Source organism: Desmodus rotundus, chromosome 13, assembly GCF_022682495.2.
Source record: "Desmodus rotundus isolate HL8 chromosome 13, HLdesRot8A.1, whole genome shotgun sequence".
Classification (NCBI taxonomy): domain Eukaryota; kingdom Metazoa; phylum Chordata; class Mammalia; order Chiroptera; family Phyllostomidae; genus Desmodus; species Desmodus rotundus.
The window spans coordinates 322,503-340,982 of NC_071399.1; the positions used below are offsets into that span (position 1 = coordinate 322,503).

At 55.9% G+C, this 18,480-nt stretch overlaps 1 protein-coding gene across 1 annotated transcript in view; it reads left to right on the forward strand.

The window, feature by feature from the left end:
- The window catches only part of DLGAP2 (DLG associated protein 2), a 171,623-nt gene that overhangs the window by 105,611 nt on the left and 47,532 nt on the right, over positions 1 to 18,480 (forward strand). The window contains exon 4 of the mRNA XM_024578712.3: positions 12,795 to 12,860. Within this exon, the coding sequence (XP_024434480.2) occupies positions 12,795 to 12,860 (66 nt within the window). The remainder of the gene's footprint in view (positions 1 to 12,794; positions 12,861 to 18,480) is intronic.

Consider the following 18,480-nt stretch of genomic DNA (forward strand, 5'->3'; position numbering starts at 1 on the left):
CGTGCCTATTCCTCGGTCTGTGCCGATGCGTCATGACGCCTGAGATGGGGACAGAGGCAGACGCCAAGCACCCGTGCTGGCCAGTCACCGGGACAACAGCTCTCAGTGCCTGAAATAGGCACTGTTTCTGCTACATGCTCATTAGGTGAACAGCAGTTTCTCTCACTGCTGCTCTTCCTCCGAGCCCCACTGGTGTAGACAGTGGTCGAGGCCGGCAGCCAAGACCAAGGTCACAGCTTTCAGAAATTCCTCACCGATGTGCTTTGCTTCCTCTATAAAAGCCACTGCCGAATCTAACTGGAGACACTGCGTCCACACTGAAGGCAGGCCACAGCCTGAAAGGGAGGGGAGGGGGCAACAAAGCATCGACTGAATGGGAAGGAGGGAGCATCCAGAGACCAGTCCAACCAGGGAAACCGCAGTGAGGTCCAAACGCCTGTTTTTAATCATCCCATGAAGAGTCATGGGTCACATTCTCCTGTAACTGCCACTAAGGCCGCCAACTGCAGGGAGGGAGACTCAGCTGGCATCAGCGGGAAGGGGGCACCAGGCACTGAATTCATGAAACTTTGTCTCCTTTTATTTTTGCTTCTAGGAAGCTGGGGCTGTTTTTATCAATAGTGAGAGCACAGTGGAAGTGTTTTCAGTAAAAGCCCTTCCATGAAGCTGTTCTTTCTGCGCCTGCTGTATCTGGCAGCCGTGACTTTTTGGAAATGAAAGGCCAGGCCACACTGGCCCATCCATGGCCTGGTCACCCAGAGAATGTGGTTAATTCCCAAGGAGGGGTGTCTGTGTCCAGCCAGTCGGCGGGTCCAGCTCAGCATTGGGACCCGGGCCTCTGGGTCCTGAAGTGTGAATTCCCAGGGCATAGGGGGCACGGAGGGGACACCCCATTAGAGGAGAGAGGCTTCCAGTGTGGGGCCGTGAGAGCACGTGCGGAAACTCACGGCAGGTTCCAGGGGGCATGGGCCGTGTCCCAGCCTTGCCTGGCCATGGCAATGACCCCAGAGCCGTGTCGCTTCTTGACTCAGGCAGGTCTTAGTCCACAGTTTCTCACAGTGCACCATGGGAGGCCCTGGCTTGTCCTGGGCTCCACAGTGACGCTGCAGATGGAGGCTGGCACGGAAAGAGCTAAGACGCAGGCTCGTGTCTGGGAGCTCAGCAAGGAGTTCGCCTTGAGAGTGGACCATCAAAGACACAGAATCCGCCCCCACCGAGTCCTCGCTGCGTGTCTGGATCTCCTCTTGCCCAGCCAGCCAGCTGTCCCCTCTGGAAGCAGAAGAGCAGGACACAGAGTGCGTGTGTGCCCTGTAGCGGGGTGGGGGTGGAGGGGCATCTCCAACACTGGAGCCCAGCCTGGAGCCACGTGGTGGAAGCGAGTCTTCCCCCAAAGCTCGTGGCAGGGCTGTGGGATCATCCAGGCCACGTGGCTGGGCTGCTGGGTAGATGAGTTGCACCCATTTCGTGCGCCGGGCCAAGAAACTCTTCCAGCCTGAGGACGTGTTGGCAGCTCTGCCGAAATCACTATGGCAACGGACCCAGTGATGGGGATTGTTTCTGTGTCCATGGACAGAGACCACTGAGCTCCCCAGAGGTGCTGAGAACTGAGCTGGATCCGGGAGTGAGAGTGGATGAGCACGCCCGCTTCTGAGCTGAGGCTGCACATCTCAGGGTGACGGTGAGCAGGGCGGGGTGTCAGCAGGAGCCGGATTTTACCAAACTCTGCCAGCATCTGTGCATTTGCTGTGCCTGTCCCCACTGGTATGTGTGGTCTGTGTGACATGTGTTCTCCCCGTCCTGGGGGATGCTGAGCTCTCAGAAGCCGAGGGACGAACCCCGCCTTGGAGAGCACCAGCCCAGGCTCCTCCTGTAAGTGTTGGAGACAGAGAAGGGTGTGACTGAGCCCGGCCATCTGCCCAAATCAGCAGCTTTCAGGCAGACCCAGAACCAGCACCTGCACGGGAGTCTGTCCCACAAGGACAGACGGGCTGCTCTGAGCAGGCGTCCGGCTTGTCTCTGCCGCTAGCAGATCAGCCAGACCCTTCAGCGGGTCAGCCACGTTCTCCTCGGAAGGTCCTCTCCAGGAAACGTGGGGCCTCCTCGGAGTGACCCCGAGGACATCACAGTTACCTTCCCGGCAAACTGCCGGTCTCTGGCGATAGGGTTGCTGAGTCACTGGGACAGGCTGTAGGACAAACTGGGTTAGACACGAAAGGGCCGTGTGAGAAGTGACATCACACTCAGGCCGCAGGCGCCCCGCACCCCAGGGTCGGGACGTTTTCCTCCATCGGCTGCGGGGCCGTTGAAATCACTCCTGGTGAATTAAAGGCCACCTTCCTAGCGTGCTTCCTGACCGGGCCATCGTCAGGGCCGATCTGAGTCCTCCGTGACATGAGCGGCAGAACTGCGTAGATGCCCGTGTGGGTGGCTGCTGTGAAAGTCACTGTGTGCTCTGAAGGAGAGACCCAGAAATGCAGCGGGCTGGTTTGGAACAGTCGCTTGCGAACTGAACTTGGAATTTGGTGATGTCGTGCGAAACACTTCTTGGGGTCTCTTGAAAGACGCGAGAATCACGGACCCTCTGCCGTGGGCCCGTGTCGGCCTGGGGTAACACCATTTCCAGGCCTGAGAGGGAGTGAAGTGCCCCCAGAGCCCGTGACCATGTGACCAGCCTGGCTACGAGGGTCAGTGGCCCAGCCGTGACCAGCAGCGGTCGGCCACAAGCCTCGTCTTAGCAACAGGTGCCTGGAATAAAGACTGCTCGAGGCAATTCACCGTACCCCCAAACTGGGAAGTGTCGGGCGGCAATTATGGGGGAAAAAACTCTCTCATTAGACAGTTCCCTTTGATTCCAGTCTCCATGGAAACTGGATACTCAGATGGTGAGATATTCTCGTCTTTGGAGTTTTGCGTGTCTTGGGATTTGGACGTGTGCACAGACACAGAGCCAGACGCAGCGCCCGCCTGTGGGGCGGCAGTAACGCACGTCCAAACACAGCGCCCAAGTGGCCGCTGCGGAAGGGCGGGTTCAAAGGTGAAACTGAGGCCCAACAAAACCATGGAAACTTCATAAAGAGAGACAATTCTAACATGTCTTGGCCGGGAGGGGGTAGGGTCAGAGTGTGTGTGTGTGAGTGTATGTGAGTGTGCAACCCCCCCTCCAGAGCCCCTGGTCCAGAGCCCACAGAGGTGCGGCCTGGACACGTCTGTCCGCGCCTGGCCCTGAGGGCCCCCCCGCCCCCATCCCCGTGCCCCAGGCTCTGCCCGGCGCCCAGCCTGTCCAAGCAGATGGCTGTTTTGGGTCCTGCTGGGACTGATTTCAGTGACCTGGCTGCTGCTGGGCCCAGACCGCAGATGGCTGGTTTCAGCAGCTTATGCCGGGTCCAGCCACGCAGGTGACAGAGGTGCCGCAGACAAAGGCCCAGTGGTCTTCACAGGGCCACAACCTGTCCTTGTCTGCGAGACCAGGCTCCAGGGGTGGGGCTCAACACCGGGGAAGAGCAAGTGTGTGGGCAGAATGAACCCAAGGCCCTGGTGCTGGTCTCCCCTGCGCTGGGGGACAGGGGCTGGGGCTCCACCTCTCAGGTCCTCTGAGACAGGTGCTTGCTGTACCTCCACCCTCTTTCCAGGGCCACTGCTGGGCAGTGGCCTCCTTTGGCCCCACGCCTGGAGGCCCTCCTGTGGACCACCTGATCCCCTCGGGGCACAGAGACCGGTCCTTCTGGATTAAATGTCACCTCAGGAAAGCACATCTTGACCCTGAGCCTAAGCTAACCGCTGGCTGAGTCAGTGTGCAAACCACACTGCTGTCCTTTGGGGACATCCCCTGCTGGTTGGCTCTGTTCCACACAGACCCCTGCAGGCGGTTGCGGCTGTGTCTCGTCCCCCTTCCTGCCCCACCCTGCATGGCCAGAGGTCGGTGCAGGCGCTGAGAAGTCCCATTGGGACTTGGTGCCCCATTTGCCCCATCGCTGGCAGGCACGTGGGGGGGATTCGCTGGGCAGACCGTCATCCCGGGTTCACTCGTGATCTCCCCCAGAGGAGCCTGCTGTTGGCCGACGTGCCGTTTTCGGGGGACACAGTTCCCTCTGCCGCCTACCTGCATTTCGTTCGGCAGCGAGCTGGATGGCCTCAGGAAGCACTGCATTCCTGATGGAGCTGTCGATGGCCGGCCTCTGCACGTGGGAAGCGTCCCCATCCAGTGATGGAAATGGCGTGTGCAAGGCAAGGTGCCACCCGGCCCGGAGGACATGTCTTCTCATCGTAGACAGCGATGCGGCTTCATCCAGCTGCTGGTGCCGCTCCTGTTGACTTTGCCTTTTAAATAAGACACAGGCCCATCAGTCTTGCCAGACCATCAGTGGTGTGGCGGCCCAGCACGGTGTTCACGGGCAGCCACACGGTGGTTCCGAAGGGGCTCTGCCGTCTGTCCAGTTGTTTGCAACTAAGGGGCTCTTGGGGTGCTTACGATGTAGCTCCGAAATGGCCAGCTTACAAATAAAAGCTGGTTTGTAAAAATTACTACCAGAAGCATCACCTGTTCACAGCAGGCTATGCTTTTTAATTAAAAAAAAAAAAGAAGTACCATCAAAGAAACACAAGCTGCATCCATTAAAGAAGAAGAACGAGAGATTGTCAGTGACTGGAATGCTTCTGCGTTTAATAATTGCCAGATCGTGTCTCTGTAATGGAACTGCGCGGTCTGCACATTAGAGAATCGTTTTCAAAAGGATCTCTGCGGAGAGCCGATGGGCCCGGCGTCTACAGTCAGACCGAGGGGCCAGCTGACAGGCAGCAGGTGCCTAGCAAGTGGCGGCGCCTGGCCTCCCACCTCTGAGGGCCCCGAGTTCGGTCCCACTCCGAGGCCACTGATCAGACTTCATATCGATGGCAGTCTTTGCTCTCTCAGCCTCAGGCGCGACGTTTTTCTGCATGTTTGAGCAGATTAAATATGTTAGACGGGGCACTTCTGTGTGTTTGCCATCACTCTTCATCCTTTTGCTTCGTTACATTTTTTAACGTCGCCGAAGTTGTAGTCTCACTGCATAAAAATGGCCCTCGGTGGGCAAACACAGGAATAGTCTTGGGGAGATGCCAGGGTTGGATGTCGTCTCCGCTGTTCTTGTTCCAAAGAGGAGCTGGGACTCCTCGAGGGCGGGGGGTGGGGGAGTGCGAAGACCACCGAAAAGCGGAAATGTGAGGGGAAAGCATGCCAGCCCGTCTGTCTGTAGTCTGCCACTAGAAACATAGGCTTGTTCCCTTAATTAGTGGCTTAAAGATCCATTTGGAACACTGCGGGGACAGGCCCATGGCGCCAGACCCAAGCTCCAACTCTGGTGGGACAGAAGGTTTCTTGCAAACGTGGTTTCAGCTGGCTTCCTCTTGAAATACACCGTATCTGATCCTTGCTGGAAACGGCATCTTTCTTGCAGCTGCTTGCTCTTCCTTCTCAGTCGCATGCCGTGTTTCTCTTCCCTGTGGCACACAGTGCAGCTTCCCGAGGGAAGAGCCCCGGCTGTAGCCCCCCACCCCCAGTTCATCCTGAGTGGTCCTCCCTTTTCCCACATCCGTCTTGGCGATGGCAACGAGGCGCTGGCGTCGCAGGGGAGGCAGCCTCCACTCCAGTATTTTGATCAGCGTCCTACTTTGGGGGCGCACAACTCTGCAGTCTGTAGAATGGCCGTCACCGGCGGTGCAGGGCGGTGATAACTGACCACTGCCGGGAGGGAACCTGCACTCTTGTCCTCCCAAGTCCCGCGTCTGCTCCTGCCGTGTTTGGAGACACACAGCATTTCTGAGTTTTCAGTAACTCGGTCATTTAGCGTAGGTTAGTGTTTTGACTGGCTGAGCATTTCCCTGCAGTCAGGATAAAAACTTCCTGTGTGATTAAGATTTATGGAGTTACTCTAACACAGCTTCCCTTTTGTTACGTTGAGTCTGATGAGCCGACTGGTATTTCAGTGTTTTTGACCTTCAGAAATGTCAGTTTCCTGCAACTCCCTCTAATGTATTGAGATGAGGGTGTTAGCTGGCCGTGTGGATAGTGGCTAATGAACCCCTAGAAATTTCTGCCAGATGGAGTGAGTGGGTCTGTGACTTTTTACCAGCCTGTTAGCGACCTCTGACTCTCCAACCACATGCACCTGAGCGAGTGGTCAGGTGGCACGGGGCTCAGGTCACAGCTGTTGCCCTGGGAATGCGGAGTCTTTGCTGAGGCCAGGAGGCGGCGATGGTGTGGACCAAGGGGACACAAGGTGTGTCCAGCTTCCAGAGGTGCACAGAGGACCAATGGGGAGGGTGCTGGGGGCAACTCGGGTCCAAGTGGGGCGGGGCCTGCCCCGTCTGCTAGTGCTCTCGACCCTGTGCGGTGCCTTCAGGTTCCCCGGGATCCCAGCGCCTGTGCTAGGCTGGAGAAGCCGCCCACCGTGCAGACAACCAGTGCACGAGGGCACGATGTTCTTCCCAGTGTCTGACATTCTAAGTGCCGCGGGGAGGGGTTGTCGCTTGTCACATACATCCTGTTCCTGTCTGAAGTCACGATCTGCATTATCCACGTTAATACTGCAGCGGAGGGATCCTAGGAAGCTGTTCCACTAAGTACGCTTGTTTATCTCCGCCAGGAAAACTTCAGACGAGCCGGGACTCGTTTCTTCCTCCAATTAGCCGCAGCGCCAAGCACGTGCTATTTGTAAATTTGGTTAATGGTGGCAGCACAGGAAATACGACGCCTGTCATGTCCACTTAGTGCCTCTCCGGGCATTTCAGGGTCTGTGGTTTCTTCGTGGGGGCAGAGGGCGCTGAGACCCGTGTGCTTTGGACAGAGGGACAATAAGCACTTTCACTTCCTGGTATCGGTGGGGTGACTCTGACAGCAGCTGCCCCAGGGGCAAGAACATGCACCGTTGTGACACGTCACCTAGAGTACTACCTAAGTTCGGGGCGTCTGTTCCCCCATCCTTTTTCCTTTGAAGCAGGGACTAGCGTGGCTGAAGAATTCAGTGTCCGTTCTAAGTTATTTTATATTTAAGACCACTTAAACACACCATGCTAATCACCCCCCATCCAAGTTTTTAATAAGAAGTAATGTCTCATTTCTATTCAGCTGTGAAGTAACCAAACCCTTAGCTCTGCTCTTTTAAACACCTATTAATAGTTTTATTTTAATTAAATTGCTTAAACAAATAGTTACCAAACATTTGCTAGGACTTTTTCATCTTTTCTCACAAGTCAACGCATGGTTGTTAGCACCAGCAGGAGTCCCCAGTGGGGGGTGCAGTACAGGGAGAAACTTCATTCAGCACAAACAGCTCAGTGGTGACACAGCTCCCCTGTGAGACACCCCAGGGCCAGACCCTGTCCAGCTGGGCAGCTCCAGCCAAGGAAACTCAGTGTTTGGTGCTAACCGAACTTAGCTCCCAGAGCCCCAGCAGAGCTGGCTTAGACAGAAGTCCCCTCCCCTAGTCACTGATTGGTCCATTGTCATGCAAATGAGGACACTGCAGTTTGGTTGTCCAAAAGGCACTGTTCTAATTGGCCAGAATAGAGCCACTCTGATTGGCCAGAGCTGTGCAGCTCTGATTGGATGGGGAAAGCCTCAGTCCTATTGGTTGAAGTAGGATTCCAGGAACTCCTATATAAGGGCTGCTCAGCAGAGCGACACAGTGCAGGTGGGCAGTTCAGGGCAGGCTCCTCCCAGAGGTGCGATTTGTGTGTGTGAGAGGCATCTGGGCAGAGGTGGCTGCTAGGCTCTGTTTCCGTTTTGTTCTGTTTCAATTTGGGCCCAGTTAGCCACCAGGACCAAGCCATTTTGGCTGCAGCCCATTGTAAGAAATGCTTTTTACCTGCAACCCAAACACAAGTACACACAACACACACAGGCATAGGCATACCTGTGCATTTAAACGGGGAGAGCATTACAGCAGCAAGCGACACGGAGACACGTCCTGATCTTCACTGTCGTGACCTGTCCTGGCTGCCCCGTCGCGTCCCCTCCTGACCTACTCTGTGCTGTTCTTTCAGAAGTAACTCTGGGCACAGACCACAGGATTGAACAGTCAGTAACAGGTCACTGGGCACAGTTGTGAGGCGCCTGCTGGACAGTGCTTTGGGGGCCAAGCCTGTGTCCGAGGCCATTGGGGGGAGTCTTCACGCAGCATCTGCACCCCTGTTATGCAGCCTGTATCTGCACAAAGTCCCAATAACCTCGTTAATTCTGTGAGTTTGTCAAAACTTGTGTCAGTGGGTGGAGCCAGTCGGCCTTGTTCCCTTGGGGACCTGCCCCTGTCATGCCATCTTTTCCTTCTTGGTAGCATTTCCATCCTCACAGCTGTGACTTAGCCCTTCGGTTAGGTTTGGTCTCTGACCTTGAAGCACAAGTCTGGCGAGGTTCCCTACCAGCCCTCCTTCCTCATCCTCACCTGGTTTCTGTAAACGATGCTTCGAGGTGGGTGGGATCTTTGACGGAGGAAGCAGGTTCCAGCTGTCGTTCCTGTGCCTCTGGGGAGAGGTTGTCTGTCTCCATTCGTGTCCCGAGTTTACGCCACAGTGCTGACCGTGGTGGCCATGGGCCCATAGGAGGGGAGCGTGGTCCCTGCAGTGTGGTCTGGAGGAGCCCTTTCATTCGTTGCTGAGTCTTTGGGAAGAGGGGTGACCGTCAGGATTAATCACCTCCACGCTACCCTGGGTCACCGCCCACCCTAGCCCTTTGCAGCACTGACCGTCCCCAGTGCCCCATGCTCCGTGGGGTCACTGGGCCAGAACCGGAAGTCAAAGAGATGGTCATCAACAGGATCCTCTTTCACCAACTATTTGGCGATGTTTCTAGAGTTTGGTCTATAGGTCTTTTTGTCTTGCTAACCATATGGAAAAATGCAATTTTCAGGTTCCTTTATTTTTCTCTAGAAAATCTCAGCATTACCTTTTCTTCAATAAAAAGAAAAATGTTTTCTGTGGTTCCTCTGGCAGAGTTGGGCCAAGCAGAAGGCGGAGCTGGCTGATGTTCCTTCAAAACAAGGAAATCCTAGGGCCCAAAGCCACCTCCACATGGGGCTGTCCCCACCCTGTTGGGGTCATAAAGGGGATACAAACACCCAACAGCAAGACACCCCACAGTGTGGAACCAAGGCACAGAGCGATTCTCACTATTGGCTGGGTTGAAGATGCTCCCAGGAAAGCCCCGCCTACCTGCGTGTGGTTGAACACAAAACACAGCCGCCTGGTGTCAGTGCATCTGCTAGGAGGCACCCAGACGGTCTCCTGAGCCCTCCTGCAGCCTTAGCTCTGGGTGCGCCTGTGCGGGGAAGACAGCGCGGGCCAAGTGCCGTCCCTCCAGCACGTTCAGGGCCGTATTGCAGACAGAATCTGTTCCTCCGATGCTCCTGCCGTCCCTTCCTGGCTCGGGGCTCTGGGGACCTCCGCGGCCCCGCCCACGTGCCCTCCAATTTTCCGTGGCCTTGCTGAGCACAGCGGGCCGGTTTCCAGCTGAGTCAGGCTGATTCCTCCTGAGACACACTGGGGCTCTTGCTCACACTCACTCGCGCTCCTCCCCAGGGACACAGCGGTGGTCTCACCACAGGGACATCCCTAGACGTCCGTCTTCCCCTCGGGGACTTCCCCTGAGTCAGGCCCGAGCTGTGACATGCACATCCTCGCCCAGCATGTAGCCTGTGTTGGTGAGAGCAGCTATGTGTTGTCACCTTCCAGCAAAGGGAAGCTGTGTGGGGGCCTGGGTCACACGGAGGACTAGTCCCCCCAGGGCTGCTCTCTGGTCTCTGGGGACCCGAGAGGACATGGGGTGAAGGGAGGCATCATCCCAAGTGGTTCGGAGAGTGGTTCACATGGTGATGGAAGGCCCCTCTCTGGGAGGCATCTGCTCAGCACCCTCTGCCCCATACTAGGAAGGGACAGCGGGGTCTGCAGAGGTGCAGTGGCCTTGGAGTCCGGGTGCCTCTCCCTGCTCTTCCTCTGCAAGTGACACCTCAGAGCCCCAGGCTGGACAGGGTAAGGTGGCCGGGGCTTCGCTTTAGAGGGCTGTCATCTGTAGGCCCTGCCTGTCAGAATCCCACATTTATGCCACCAGCGTTTTGTTCAACTGGCGTTTGTGTGGCTGCTGGCCCATGACCCATGTATGACGGGAAAACTGGGACCTCCCAGCTCAAGCATCGGGCTCCGTGCCCCAGGGTCGCGGGGTGACCCAGACCAGTCATTTGGGTGGATTGAGACAATATCGGAGCCACTGTGCTGGCTCAGTTCGACACAGTCATTTCCCGGCCCGGCGTCAGGTCCAGGACCGAGGAACTCCTCACAGCACATGGACCGGGATCCCTGGGCCTGGAAAACGGTCCGTGACTGGGTGCTGCTGGAACGCGTCCCTGTGAGCAGGCTCGGCGAGTGCTGTGTTCCTTGCCGGTGAACAATAGCGAGCCGGGCTCGCCAGTCGTTTTTGACAAATGGTTAAATAGCACGTCTACCGATATCCAGTGTAGTGAACAGGAGTCATAGGGAGGCCCGGGGACGCAGCTCGAAATTCAGTGTCATGGCCACACAGGACTGGCTGTGGGGGTGTGCAGAGGTCCGGGGTCCTGAGCAACCAACCACACGTCACGTGGGAGGGAGCCGTCCTGTGGGGGTGAGGGGGCGGGCCAGGTGCCAGAAACCCATCAAGTGTAGGAAATGAAGACCACAGGTCGAATAAAGGATTTAAGAGTTTTTACAGTTGGCACTGAGTGTGCATGTGTGTCTGGTGTGAACACACCTGGAACACGCCTGTCTGGGAAGCAGGTGGAATAAGGGGCGGGGGACAGGCAGGGCACCTGCTGCTCTGCACAGGAAGTCGGGGATCCTGAGGGTGCCCTGGCCCACCCTGCCCTCCCACTGTCCCTGGGTGGTGGGCGGTCATGTCCCCTGTTTTTAGTGAGAGGACAGAGGGGACTGAGGGCTTTAGTCATGGCTTTTGTTCACTCCGCTGGGGGCGGGGTTGGGGGATCTCAGCCCTGGAGACACAGAGGGTCCCCCAGGGAGCCAGGCTTCCTGTGCGTGGGAACCGTCCTTCTAAGAGTCTCAGATAAACTACGGAAATCACGTGGTACACACCAAAAGTCATCCTTTGTGTACCTGAGTGTCAGGTCTGATAGTGTGCGGCATGTTACCGGCAGCCTTACGGGACTTTGAGGGTGGCCAGTGTGAGAGCCACCGGTCAGAGACAGGACTGGACTGGTTTCCATGCTGGGCGCTCTGAGCACTGAGGTGTGGCTGCAGCACAGGTGTGGCAGCAGCACCACCAAGCACGAAGCCCAGGTGTGTCTGAGCTTTGCAAAGAGTCCTTCCCTCCGCCTTAAAAATAGCACTTCCGGTTGAAACACGATGGATGCGTCTTCCGAGGACTCGGTGCAAAAACCTTATTAAATGCAGGTGGCATGGCGACAGATTGAATGCTGCCCTCATTTGGAATTTAGATTCAAAACATCTTATGTAAAATATAATTAATGTCACTTCTGAAGTGAAGCCTGTTCAAGTTTAACAGCAGACAGACACAGTTTCATCGCGAAGCTTTCAGATGTTTAAATAAGAAACAGTCTGCTTTTTGCTTCAGCGTTTTTGTCTTTTTTGAGTCCAGAGAAATCTGAAATTAAGTGTACATTACTCTTAGTTGGAACTGAAGTCCTTTGGAAGATGATTTTGTGATTTATTTGAATGCACATTTGTTGATGGTTGATGAGACGGGGTCCCTGAAGCCTGACACAGGAGATGTGGGGTGACTGACCGGCCGCAGCCCACGTGAGCGAATGCCACACGCCGTCTGCGGCGTAGCTGCCACCTGTCCCGAGAGCCATTTGTCTTTCCCGTTGGAGTGGAGCCACCTCATCAGTGACTTTGAGTTTTCCTCTTTGACTGACTTTAGTGACATTTAAGTGTCAGTGAAAATTCTGCAGATTTAGGGGCAGCTTCTGCTGAGACTGGGTTGCTGTTCCAAAATGAAATTATGTGCGTTTCTGTAGCTGTCAAAGGAGAGCCATTAACAGCCGTCACCAGGGTGGCGGGAGGCACAGCTGCGGCTGGGGCAGGGCGGAAGCAAGGCGCGGGCAATCAGAGCCTTTGTCCCCGCGGAGCCAAACGAGCCCTTAATTGAAGCCGCTTCAGATGCTGTCATCAGGGAGGCGGCCGCCATGCGGGCTCGTGCGTGCCTTCCGTGGAAGTAAACTTTGAGAGGAGAAGAATCTGGGAGCTGGGCAAACAGAACGCCTGGCTTTCAGAACCCGGCTTCACTGAGCATCCCGGAGGGGCTGCCGTCCGCCCTGCCTGGGCCCGGCCCTACCCCTGCCCCCTGGAGCCCTACTGGCTCCTTGGCCTGTGCCCTTGGCATCCACAAGGAGCAGTTTCCTGCCACAGTGACACGGTGGGGACACATTTTCACAGGTAAAAGGTGCCACCTGACGTCACCCTCCACTGCTGCCTCCATCCTTCAAGCAGGTCATTGATGGAAACAGAGGGTCCTCACCCAGACAGGAGACAGTGCCAGGTGGAGCCGGAGAAGGCTGTCGCTGAGCAGAGAGAAGGCGGGAAGCACCGGCCCGACGGGCCCCTGTGTGGCAGCCGCAGTGTGGTGCTCTCGGGAGAGGCGGGTGGGTCTGCCTGGGGCTCTGGCAGAAGACGCAGCTCTGCGCAGGGGTGTTGGGACCAACATGAGGGCGTCTCTCAGGTTCGGGTGTCTGGGGCAAAGCGTGGTGAAGAGGTGCTGCGTGACTCCGGCCACCGCGGACACACACTGACCAGTGACTTTGTTTCTCTCTTTGCAGAGGAAGAGGGCGGGGACCTGGTCCAGCCGGGCATCAGCTTCCCGGGGCCGGCGGAGGAGGATCTAGGTAGGGCTCCAGGACCAGCCCCGGCGCACACAGCGGTCGTCACAGGCTCTTGGGCGTGGCCTCTGCCCAGCTGTAACTGTGACCCCTTCTGCCGACACGTCTGAGCGTGTGTCTGACGGCAGAGTGTCCCAGTGAGACTGAGTGAAGTGTGATGTTCTAAAACACGGTAGTTTATCGACATCATGGAATTCTAGGTGGGAACACGGTTCCTCCCGGTCACCATGGATTCGTTATCAAGGCAGGTGATTATTACTAGCTGTGAAGGCAGATCACTGACCTCTCTGATGCAGGTCTGCAAATGTAAACAGCACCTCTCCCCTAGTCCCCTTCGAGAGTAAACCTCACTCGGACACGTGAAAGCCCTCTCCGCATTTTTGCAAGCAGCGCTGTGACTTGACGTCAAAGAGCTGGTTTCTCGGGGCAAACCCCAAACCCAGTGGGCGCTGTGGGGTGGAGGCCGACCCAGCGGGACCCTGTCTCCCAGGAAGCCCCGGGCCCTGCCGTGTTGTATGTTCCCAGTGCCGGAGAAGGCTACGTGGACATTATGGTTTTTCGCCACACGGACACGGGAAAGCTGGGGCCATAGCGAGCCCTTGTCCTCTGACCACCTGGAGTTGTGTTTGCATGAGAAGGCGAAAATCTGTTAGAAATGTCAGGTGTTGTGTAAACTCAACCTCAGACAGAAAGTGAGAAAAGTCACCGTGTGGTGGCCCTGGGCTCAGTGTCCCCACCTGGCGCACACACCAACAGTGGCCTCAGCCATTGAACACTCGGGCTGCATCATGCAAGTCTGTTTATGTTCAAATTTGAATCTTCCTTAATTTATTTCACATTTTTAGTCAATCAGTCTGTTGCCCATTGGATTGACTTAGAGTAATATTGAAAATTGAAGGAGTCCATTTGTATAAAGCTGTGATTTCTTTTAGAGAAAATGAGAAACCAAAACAGTTCACTTTTCTGTTTAAAATGAGGACAACAGGAACAGTTTTAGAGGAAGGGCAGTGTATTACACGGTGAGATCGAGTTAGGAATTTACGAGTATTTCCTTGAGGTAAATTTCTAGAAGTTTCTGGAAATAGTGTCCCCGGCGCTAGAGAGTAACAGCGTGTGCATTCACGGCGTCCCCAGCGGAGCTGACCCTCCGTCCCCCACCTCCTCCCCCTTCCCCTCAAAGCCCTGCCCCCGACTCGGCAGGCGGACTTACCGTCCTGCTGCGGGGAAGGGGGAGGAAGGTTAGATGCCAGTTGTTCGAGGGACCGTTCAGAAAGGTGGACTTCATTTCGACGTCAGGTTAAGACTTTATCTCCATGCAGACAAATTAAAACCCGCTTTCAAGGTACTAAGTGCAGGTATTGGGATTTTTCGTTTGAATTACTGGGACACACCCTTTCCTTTCCTTCTAACTGTCGGTCTCTAACTGGTGTGCTGTCACCGAGCTCGCTGGCTGCCAGAGGAGCTCCAGGGTCTGCCCCCTGGCGGGGCTGCCTCCTCGAACCGTGAGGAGTCACTGGTTCCTTCGAGCCTCCACAAACGCAGGCTTCGCCCTCACCTGTGCGGGCTGTGATGGCGGAACGCCCGGGCCTGGGTGGCCTTTGAACAGTCGATTCCTTGCAGTCTGGAGGCTACAAACAAAGCCAAGGCCAGGGTCAGTTTCAGCAAGGCCCCCTCCTGGCTCCTGGAGGCGGCTTCTGGCTGTGTCCCCACAGGGTGGGCACGGGGCTCGGCGGGAAGGAAGCAAGGTATTTCCAGGTATGTGTAGACACACGCACACACATGCGGACTCGAACAGCCGCCTGTGAAGTTTTTCTCCTTTCAAAGCCGTCCCCTTGAAATGACACTGTAACTGCAACGGTGAGGGAGGCTGATGACATCTCAGATGAGTAAGTGGCAGTTGTCACACTGAAGTGGTCTCAGGCGGAAACAGGCACGGGGGCGGGGCGGGGGGGAGTTTAATAATAGATGGCGCAGTTCACTTAACCCACCTCCTCATCCAGGAAGTGGCTTTGTTTTGTCTCATTGTTGAGAGTTTCCATACATTTTCATATTGTGAACTTTTCCCACGTGTAAACCATTTTTATTTTTCCATGACAGGTGACACGCATTATTGTATTCGCGTCAGGGGTACACACCAGTGACGAGACATCACATGACTTACTCAGCGGCCATCCTGATAGGTCTGACCTGCATTTGACACCACACGTCGTGATTTCCAACCTTTTTCAGCTCATGGCTCACACATACCAGTGACTAAAATTCTGCACACACCAAAAAGTATATTTCTTGCCGATCTGACACAAAAAACAGACAAATAGTTTATGTTTACATGACATAGATTTTGAAACTGCAGGTTGCAACTCAATGGGCTGTGAATTCATGTTACTGAGTCACTATCAGAAATTTTTTTAATAAAAAAAAAGATGGGACAGGAGTGTATAAAATTTACAGAATAGAAAATATCAAAGTACATCCCACATAAGAATGAGTGTTGTGTGTGCCTGTGTCCACACGTGCGTGTGTGTGTGTTAGGTTCCCGTGTAGAATGCATGCTGTGCTGTGTAACCCACAGACCCGGGAAACCACAGGCACGGAGGCAGGATAAGGGCACATGGCTCCTGTGTGGCCCGGACACTGGGGATGAGGCTGTGTGTGCCTGGGCCCTGCTTGCCTGGGCACCGGGCAGTTTGCTTCATTCCCACGAGCCTTTTATGCCTTGTTCATTAAAAGAAAGCGGGTGGGTGACAAGGCTGATTCCTGCCACCCTGGCCAGGGAGCTCGGTTGGTTGGAACATCACCTTGTGCACCAGAAGGTGGTGGGTTCGATTCCTGGTCAGGTATGTATGTACAGGAGGCAGCCAATCAATGTTTCTCACACCGATGTTTCCCTCTTCGGGAAACTTCCCTTGCATCCTCTCTAAAATCAATAAATGCATTTATTGATGTGTGTGTGAAATTAACTGTATGCGTGATACAGCATGAGGCAAATCGTAAGCGTTCATAAATCCCTAAATACTGGCTGAGCTTGTGGCTTGAAAGGATGGAATCTTCCTTTCAGCTGTCAAGGTAGAAGCGTCCAAGCCCGCACGGAATTTCTACAAGCCCACTGGAGCCAAACGGTCAACCATTGCCGGGAAGCAAAGTCCCCACGGATGAGAAGGGCAGTTTCACAGCTTATTTTATACATCGGATGAGAGAAGACGTAGGGGTACGTGGAACCTGTGGGTGGCAGAGCAGGGAGGCAGGAGGAAGCCGAGTTGGAAAACCTCTGGGACTGGCTAGGAGTGAAATGGGTGGCCCACCCTCCTCTCACATCGGGGGGACGGGGTAGTCAGCGGTCAACACTGGCAGCACGGAGAGGAGGCATCAGGGACACAACAGTGTGAGGGGCCCTCTGGTCTCCGCTGTGGGGGAGCCTGAGCCCCAGGGGGCCTGGAACCGGGTCATTGTCACATTCCAAAGTGATGCAGGTGAGGGCCTTGGGGCCAGGACCCTGCCAGCCCCTGCCAGCTGCTGCTGACAGGCCAGAGTCCCTGCCGAATGGAGTGGTGGCCTCTGGATGATGGGCAGCCGGGGACCTGCGGCTGCAGCCACTGCTCCCCCGGACCTGGGCATCCCGTGTGGCTGCCGAGCTGTCCCCACCTCTCTGCTGCAGAACAGTCTTCCTCTGAATGCCTGGGGGTCAAAACCTGGAGAAAGAGGATGTGATTTATTCTGCTACCAAAGGCCCTACTGCTGTGTGCGCGTTCTCCATGAGGCAGGTCCCCCTTTGCTGGTCATGTCACAGTGGCTGAGGCTCCAGTTTGGCAGTAGGAACCCCTCCCCCAGACCTCTGGGAGAACCGCAGCCCACACCTGCTTCCCATCTGCCTATTGCCACCACACTTGTGCAGTCACGGTCTCACACCTGGCTGCAGCGTGAGCTGAGTGCATCCTGACTGAACGGCTGAACTCGCAGTTAGTGGGGAGAGGAGGGACCCGTGAGCCACTGTCTGGACACCCGCCAGGGGCTGTCACCGCCGCCCATGCATGGTTCTGAGTCCATGGCCCCTCCAGGCTGCGGCCTGCAGTCAGAGGAGCAGCCGATGGCTCTGTTGCCTCCTGGGTGGTCAGCGGGGTGGACAGGCAGTGCCAACAGCCACAGGGACGGGCCCCTCGGCTGCCCTCGAGGGGTTCAGGGATGTCAGAACCTGCTGTGGACGCACAGCGGTGCCTCTGTCAGTGGCTTGAACCCATGAGGACTCCGAGGCCATGACTTTGTGACAGAACTTAACAAGCCACTGAAGGGAAAAAGCAGAGAGAAGCGACTAAAAGCACAGCAGGGCCCTGTGAGCTGAACTCAACTCCACGCTCAGCACTCAGAAGCGGCGAGGGGTCTCTAACAGAAGCTGTACTTCAAAGAGTTCGGGAAGCTCGGCAATAGGAACTGTTCTCCACTCTGAGCAACTCCAGCCTTGCGGCCTGGTCAGGGGTGTACATGCAGCCAAATAACCCTGTGAGATCTCCCGGCAGAGGGCCCCCTCCCCCACCCGCCAGCACCCGGTGCTCCCATCCTTTGTGCTGAGTCAGACCCACGTGGAGTTGTTCGGTCACCAGACATGGACACTTGGGATCTGCTTCAAGGACGTCTGCTAAGTGCTCATGTGACCCTCAGAGATTAGAGAGCTGGTGGGGAGACATGGTGCCACACTTGAGTCGGCCGAGGACAGCATGCAGGACATGAGCCCGAGGGAGCTGCTGGCATTTACAAAGGGATGGCCCGTCTACTGCATCTGGGGAATGCCAGGGGTCGTCCTGAAAGTGTGTACAGCCTGGGTCCGAAGGCCTTTGAACTGTTCGAGACGTAAAGGCAAAAGAGGAGACACGAGACACCAGTGAGCGGCCACGGGGCCAGGTCCTGGTGAGAGGCCCCGCCCGACCCTGGCACTTGGGGTCCCACCCCCGTGCCCAGGAGTGGCCTGAATGCCCTGCTCAGTGGTCATCCAGGCAGGTCACCCATCAGCTCTCAGCCCTTCGCTACAGAACTGCAGTCAAATCATCTGATTGGCTGGTGAAAGTTAATTCATTTGCTAATTTATACTTTTCCTTGTTTTATAAGAATGTAAAACAGCAACTGACAGAGACAAGTAAAACCTGCTGATGGCAGGTTAGTCTGAATCACGATCCGGAAAACGTGAATAGGAGCGGGGACACTGGTGATGTCATGAGGACCCTGAAGGGGAGCCCAGGCCTGCCTGGGCCTCGTGGCCGCCTGCGTGGTGCATGGAGACAGAGGACCCCAGAGGCAGGCGTGCTGCCCCCTGAACTGCACTGCGCAGGCCTCTCGCTGAGCCCTGCAGCGCTCGGGGACAGGCGTTTCATAGTTTGCGTCTTCCTGTCCTCGTCCCTCGGGTGTATCTGTTCATTTCTCAGCGCGTTCTGGGGATCTAGTTTACAGGCGTGTGGTCCGTGGTCCCAGCACACTGACGAGTGTGTGGTCTCGAACGTTTCCATCCCCCGCCCCCTTGGCAGTCACCCCGCCCCCGCCCTGGCCCCTCACCAGCAACAGTCTGCTCTGTGTCTGTGGACTTGCCTGTTCCACCCTCTCCACGTACACATGGCAGCTTCTTTCACTTGGCTAGTGACTC